This window comes from Mangifera indica, chromosome 16, assembly GCF_011075055.1.
Source record: "Mangifera indica cultivar Alphonso chromosome 16, CATAS_Mindica_2.1, whole genome shotgun sequence".
NCBI lineage: Eukaryota > Viridiplantae > Streptophyta > Magnoliopsida > Sapindales > Anacardiaceae > Mangifera > Mangifera indica.
In genome coordinates this window covers 10,406,858-10,414,387 of record NC_058152.1, presented here as the reverse complement: position 1 = coordinate 10,414,387, position 7,530 = coordinate 10,406,858, and the positions used below count along the sequence as shown (strand labels likewise).

At 28.7% G+C, this 7,530-nt stretch overlaps 1 protein-coding gene across 1 annotated transcript; it reads right to left on the bottom strand.

The window, feature by feature from the left end:
- Positions 1 to 1,025: 1,025 nt before the first annotated feature.
- On the bottom strand, positions 1,026 to 3,205 carry LOC123198866 (ethylene-responsive transcription factor ABR1-like). The gene is made up of 2 exons (XM_044613664.1): positions 2,524 to 3,205; positions 1,026 to 1,795 (listed from the first exon to the last, which is right to left on the bottom strand). Exons 1-2 carry the CDS (start codon positions 2,801 to 2,803, stop codon positions 1,104 to 1,106), a joined length of 972 nt encoding a protein of 323 aa, XP_044469599.1. The 5' UTR covers positions 2,804 to 3,205; the 3' UTR covers positions 1,026 to 1,103.
- Between the last annotated feature and the right edge of the window lie 4,325 nt (positions 3,206 to 7,530).

Below are 7,530 nucleotides of genomic sequence, written 5' to 3'. Positions count from 1 at the left end.
ACATATATATAATTAAATAATTAGATAATATATTATTATGTGATTGAGTGATATTTTATTTTTAATAAATTAGATACTTAAAATAACTTACATAAAGTTTTATTACAATAGATTACGATATCTTTTAAAATTATGGACATGTATGGAAGAAAATAACAAAATAATAAAAGGTCAAATCCCTTTTCCCACCCAAGGTTTGATGGAAATCCCTCTCTCATTTGTTAATTATCAAAAATCTAAATTTTCATCAATAGACGATTAAAATTAATAGAAATAATTAACTTCAATGATAAAATCATTATTTAACTAGTTATATGTTAAAAATAATAAAATATTATCTATTTTCTTTAAAGATTAGAAAACTAATAATTTTTTGTATGATTAAAATTTTAAATCTTACATTTTCTCCTAGAGTTTCTCTTTCCCTTTTTTTAGGTCGAAATCGACGGTTTCACTCTCCTTGCCCTTTTCTGACACATCTTTGGCATGTTCCTCCCCACAATGATGAGTCACTATAGGAGGGAGCACGCTAGAGATACGCCAAAAAAGGGGAGAAAGAGTGAAGTCGCAAGTTTTAATGTCAAAAAAAAAGATAGAGAAACCTTAGAAAAGAAATTGTTAGTTTTTTAAACTTAAGGAGAAAATGAATAACATTTTATAATTTTTAATACAGTATTAATTAAATTACGATTTTACTTTTGAAGTTAACTATTTTTGTTAATTTTAATAATTCATAGGTAGAAATTTAAATTTTCGATAATTAATTGATGAAATGTTAGATTTACATCAAACCTTGGTGGGAATATGTCTTTTGGCCGTTATAAACAAATGATGAACAAGGCTATATGTATAAATTTTTGAATATACAATTAGACATATAGATGATATATCATCACGTAATAGATGTTATATATTATTTATATGTTTAATTATGTACTTAAAATACACACACACATACATATATATATATATATATATATATATATATATATATATATATATATAGAGAGAGAGAGAGAGAGAGAGAGAGATAATCCGGAATAAGATAAATAATATAGCTGTAAAAAGGCTGAATAATTGTACTCACTGAAAAACTAAAAATTTTATCCTGAATTAGGAGGGTATAGATTGGAGCTCATCCATGAAGGAATTTCAAAATTTTCACCACTGCTGTGGGTGGAGGCTGCCATGAAGTGATGAGGAGGCTGAGGCTGGAACATCAAATGGGGTGGCGGCGGCGGGGACAAATTGGAAGCCAATGAAGAAGAAAACACAAGCTGGTCATACAAACTCATGGGCTGCCTCTGAAATTCAGCAAAATCCAAAACCATGGGAGCAGGAAACCCCACTTGAAAATGAACAATCGGCTCAGTGGATGTGGGAGTGCTCAAAAGGGTTGGTGCAGAACCGGAAAAGGCGAACTGGGTAGTTGCCGCAGCCTCGGCGGCTGCTGGGTCTCGAGGCGGTGACCGGAGCTTGACATTTTCAGGGAAATTGAGCTTTGCCTTGTTGCCTCTGAACCTTAAAGCGGCTTCATCATATGCTCTGGCTGCATCTTCCGCTGTGTCAAATGTGCCCAGCCACACTCTTGCAGCCTTGAATGGATCTCTTATCTCCGCCGCCCATTTCCCCCACGGCCGCTGCCTCACTCCTCTGTATCTTCTTCTCGGTTCTTGAACGTTGATGGCGGTGTTGTTATCATTCTTCTTATATTGATCGCCACTGTTGGTGGTGGTGTACTCATACTTTGCGTTGAATAATGTAATTTCTGATTGAATTGTTGAATTTGAAGTTTCTATTGGAAAGAAATTAACAAGGAATCATTAATCATTAATTAGCAATGCTATCATCCAATTTTTATTATAAATTGAGTATTTAAATAATTTATCATAATATGACTGATTATTAATTAATATTTAATTTAAAATTATTGGATCATATAATTATATATTATCCAAATATTCAATTAAATATTTAAAATTCGGTATTCATAATTTTATTGGTTAACACTTATATCTTAAAATTGGGATTATATAATAATAATAATAATAATAATAATAATAATAATATGGTTACTATAGATTGCATCATTGCATGCAATATTAACATTAATACTATTATTTTAAGATCAAATTTTCGAAAATAGATCATATCTAATCGATGTTAAATAAGGGTTAACTCAAGTTTAGTACAAATTTATAAAAGATAATTTAAGTCTGATTTTGTTTGAATTAATCTATAGTATTATTAGAATGCAGATAATATATCGATTGAATAGTATTATCGAAAACTGAACTATCTTTTTTAAAAGGCAAACAAACTAAGTTTAAGTTGAACTGTTAAATTAAAAATTTAGTTTGAATTTGACCCATTTAAATTAAACATAAATTAGAACTCAAACAACTCGAATCCACCTCGAATTGGAGGGTAGAGTATAGTTTAAATATAGAAATAGTCAAATAGGGTAAATATAATTTTAAAATATATACCAGTTAATTTGGGTGTTGAAAAAAATAAAGTTACCTCTTAAAGAAGAAAACTCTTTAGATGTTTGAATATGCTGATTTCTTCCTCTTTTGTGGCCACTGCTGCTCCCTGAAGGGGAAGAATAAGAGGAGGAGCCACCATGCAAGGAGCTTTCACTTGAACCAACATTCATATCATCCATCAATTCATTTACCAAATTATCATCATCACCGTCGTTAATCCGCCGCACGCAATCATCTCCGGTCACCACGTGCGTCAGAGCAGACACCATCGCCGACATCTCCCTCTCCCTTCTCACCTTCGAAAACATCCACATCTCATTGCCAGCGGATTCATCCAACGGTTGATATTCAAACGGCCACTGCTCGTTATCAACCCGATGACCATCCTCCGCCACCTTCTTTCCTTTCTTGTTCGCCACTTTTTCAACGCAACATCACATGCAAAATTACAAAAATAAGCAAAAGGGTTGGTCAATTTCTTCGTTTTGAAGGAAGAAACAGTTGAGTGGTGGGTGTTTATATAAGGAAAAGAAAGAGAGCTGCCCTGGCAAATTTGAATGGAGACTGTTTACATTGAAGTCGGTAGGAGATCAAGTGGGGAGAGTTGAGTTATGAATGGATTAAATTAAAGTTAATGATTTAGGAAGGCGAAGGTGTTGAGATAAATAAAAGAGTCAAAAGAGGATTTGGGAGAAGGTCAAAGGATTGGAGACAAGTCGATGTTGTTCAACAGAGGAAGCAACAATTGGGACAGACTGGCTCCTGTTTTTGGCGGTGGTTTGGTTTTGTTGAGGAAGATAAATTGGGAAATTACCGACATGGCCTCCCATTTTTTTTTATAAAGCAATATTTTGTGCACCAATTTTTTAATATTTAATTGGATATTTAGATTATTTATGATTATTTTATTATTAAATTAAAATTACGTAATCATATAATAACAATTCATCTAGTCAACCAATTAACTATTCAAAATTAGATGCAAATAAATATCTTTTCTAAATAAAACTATATATTCATACTTTTGATACGTCATTTTAATACGTAAATGATGAGTGATTATATGATTGGATAATTTTAGTATGATAACCATCAATCTGTGTATTTAAATTATGTGTCAAAAGTGTGTATACATTAAATTACTCTTAAAAAACAATTTTTTGTGTACACATACTTGAATATCTAATTAGGTATTTAAATAATATATCATCATTTAATTAAATATTAATTTATTATTAATTAAAAGATAACAAACTATATGATGATGCATAATCTAGATATACGATTAGTACTCAAAATTAGATTTATATAGTTTTATTGCTGTTAAAATATACAAATTTTATTTAAAATACAAATTTATGTGATTACACTAAATTGATCAATAATGTCTTTTAAATGTAAAATTCTAGATTTAGATTAGAGTGGATTTTTGAGTCGAACTTATTTGGATTCTAATCTTTTGAATAAATCAAACTCAAATTGGAATTTTAATTTAATTTGGGTTTGAGAGCTCACTAATGAATTTACACTAAAGTTTCATTGATGATTTTTTTTCTTTTTCTTTGACAATTTATTATTTTCTTCGATGTCATTATTTGTTATTTGAATTCTTGTTTTCATATTTGAATAGAGTTTGATCCGATCTTTGTTCAAACTGAAATTCACCTCTAATCAAGTTAGTATTCAACTTTTAAGTGATTTTAAATTTAAAAAATAAATTAAATAATTAGATTAACTTGTGCCATAGGAAGTCAATTTACACATTCTTCATCATTAATTTATTTTTTATTATTATAAATGAATAAATTTGGCAATTCCCATGTGTAGCTTTGTCGACATACTTGCGTTTAGATTATTAAATTTATTTAGTTTCAAAAATAAATAAATAAAAAAATAAAAGTTCATGTTCATTTTGTCCACAGCTTCTTTAATTTTTTCACTTTAACGTGGCGGCTTTTGATTGGTTGATATGCCGGTACCGTTAGATGTTAAATGTCAACGTTGACCACAGTCAACGGTACGAATTTTATTGGCGGGTGGCTATTAGCCAACAATAGGTGAGACCACCCTAGTTCGATTCGGATAATTACATGTTTGACATTAAGGTTTTATGTCAGTACAAATGGGACCCTAACAGTTTGAAAGCGTCTTGTAACGTTTCTGTCAATGGACGAACGTTCAATTTTTAATCGGAAAAGTGCATACTCACTGGACAGAAAAGAAAAAAGTTGAGATGGATAAAAAAATTATTTTAATTAATTTCTTTAAAATAAATAAATATTAAAAATTAAAAGAAATTAACATATCATCATAAGAATAAGTAATATTATTGTTTATTTTATATAAAATTTTTAATTATTTAACTATATAATAATACATTAATTTATGTGTATTTATTAATATTTTTCCGTTTGTATAAAGTATTGTTGTAATTTTGTAAAGGAAAATAAAACTTGTGGTTTAAATTGATAGAAGGAGATATTATGATGGACTTTCAAAACATATCTTCTTTGTTTCTTGGAAATTTTGGCAAGAATTTCTTATCTAAAATTATTACAATTCTCAACTATTACCTACACATTTGATACAGTTATTTACGAATTTTTCAGTCGTTCACAATATTTTAATAATTAAACTGAGTATTGATCTAGTTAAGGGATCGGTCTAATTCTGCTTTAATCTTATTAATCATATTGATGATCAAATCGATTATCCATTTAAATTAATTTTAGAACAATACGCATAACAATTTTGTCTGTTTAATTTATCATATAGAAAATTCAATTACACTATGTGATGACCCTGAGCAACTCCCAAATGGGAAATTCCCATTTCTTGGATTAGATTGAGCTTGGAGTTGTGATTAGACTAATTGAATCAATTAGTTAAATTTAGGTTTCAAATCATTTTCATTCACATTGTGCCACAATAATTCAATGATACACGTGGCCACATGGGTGTGAAACCTATGTATGAACAAAAGTTCTAAATTGGTGGATTAGTGTGCCAAATCTAGTTGAATTAGCATACATTTTTTGCCTAATAAAAAAATGTGCCTTCCAAATTAAGCCTCATGGTGGATAGTGCAATGTTGAGGAAGATTCTTGTAAATAATATTATATATACAAATTTCAAAAAAAAATTATATAGAATGGATGAGATTGTGATCGACATATTAATTTTTTTAAAAATTAGGCAAAATAAAAATAAAAATGAGGATGTTGTAAGGTTTTCCACCTAAATTTATACCTATAATTATATTAATGTTTTATTAATCACTTTCAACGGGTGATTATAATATTAATAAGAGTTATAATCAAATCAACTTTATATGGGTCAAAAGACTATGTTTTAAAATTTAATATTTTAAAGTTTGTTTGAATTTTTATTTTTTTAAAATTTAAATAATAAAATTTTAAATTGATTAAAACATACTGATAAAAATAATATTTTTTTAAGAAAACTAAATAAATTTAATAAAAGAATGGATAATATATAAAAATTTATCTTTTTTAAATTTAAAATATGAGAATTTGCCGTCCCATCAAACTTGGATAAGGAATAGTCCATTGGCCTTTGTTTTTTATATAGGAATGGTCCATTCAAACTTCCTTGAAGGGTTAAAACAAGTACAACTTTGGCCAAAAGAAAAAAAAAAGATAATTAGAAGACAAACAAAAATTAATGCTAAAATATGACCACATGAATCGCATTAGAAGAAAAAAAAAAGTCAATTTTCTTTTTTTATGTAGAAAAAATGGGTCAAATTTGTTTGGTTGTCCACTCTTACAAGGTGCAAGCACTTGAATTGGCAGATTAAATTCATTGTATTCAAATAGAAGAAAATAATTAATTCGGCAACTTTAGCTTCATGTTGCCGCATATGTGAACTCATTTGACTCCGACATTAAAATAATTTATTAATAAGATTTTTGCACGAGGGTATTTACATGACTTTGATATTTAAAAAAATATATATTATATGTATTTATTTTGAGTATATAAATATATATATTTACACGTGTTATCATATATTGAGATATTATTTTATTATTAATTTAAATTCATCTAATCACATGATGATATATATAAATATGTACCTAAAATAGGTACACATAATTTTATTGCTTAGAAAATTAATACAAAATAAAGAAAATGTTTTTTTATAATATATGTTATTGGGTCAATTATGACCTACTAAAAATAATAACTTTAAAAAGTCATATATTATATGCTACTAATAAAATACTATGTGTCATAATTCATACTTTTGAAAAAATGTGAATGTTAAAGACATTCACAATTATAATAGGTATTTTTTTTCTTTTTATACTAAAACATGTTAATGATAATTATATTAATTATAATAGAGTGATTAATATTTTTTTCACCCTAGGTTTTGGCCTTAAAACTTTTTTTACCCACTAACCGTTGGTAATGTTTACTTGAGTTTTAAAGTAGCAATCAGAGATTGTGAGGAAGTCAAAGATAAATATGATTGTTGTTACGACAATAGAGAAGAAGAAGAACTTGAGGGTTTGAGGAGAGGAATTGCAAGTATGAGTGAACAAAAAGAACGACAGGACGCTATTGGAGTGGGAGAAAGTGAGAGCGTGAGACACAAGTGGAGTTTGTCTATGACTACGTTGACTTTTGTGTTGGGAGAGAGCATTGGAGGTCATACAATGATTGTGAAAGACGTGAAACCTCATGATAACCGTAAAAAAAGACTCTTGACCTTTAACTAACAATTGCAACCCTGTCCCTAGCCATCGAAACCTTGTCCTTAACTACACCTACTAAAGTATGATCTCAACTTCTACATATGCAATTGCCAATAGATCTAGGCTACAACAACCATAATTTTTTTTCCTTTTTTCGTCTTCATTTCAAACGATGCCTTCCTTTTTTTAACTCTATCTTCCTCTCCATTCTTTATGATCAAATTATTTTGGGGTCAAAATCATAATTTTACACAATTTATTTAAGGTATGCAAGTCATTTTACTTGTTTGAATTGCAAATCAGTTTCAAGGATAAAA

Coding starts and splice junctions, on each gene's coding strand:
- LOC123198866 (XM_044613664.1), bottom strand. CDS start 2,803: ATGTGGATGTTTTCGAAGGTGAGAAGGGAGAGGGAGATGTCGGCGATG. Junction 1,796..2,523: donor AGAGTTTTCTTCTTTAAGAG/GTAACTTTATTT, acceptor TCTTTCCAATAG/AAACTTCAAATTCAACAATT.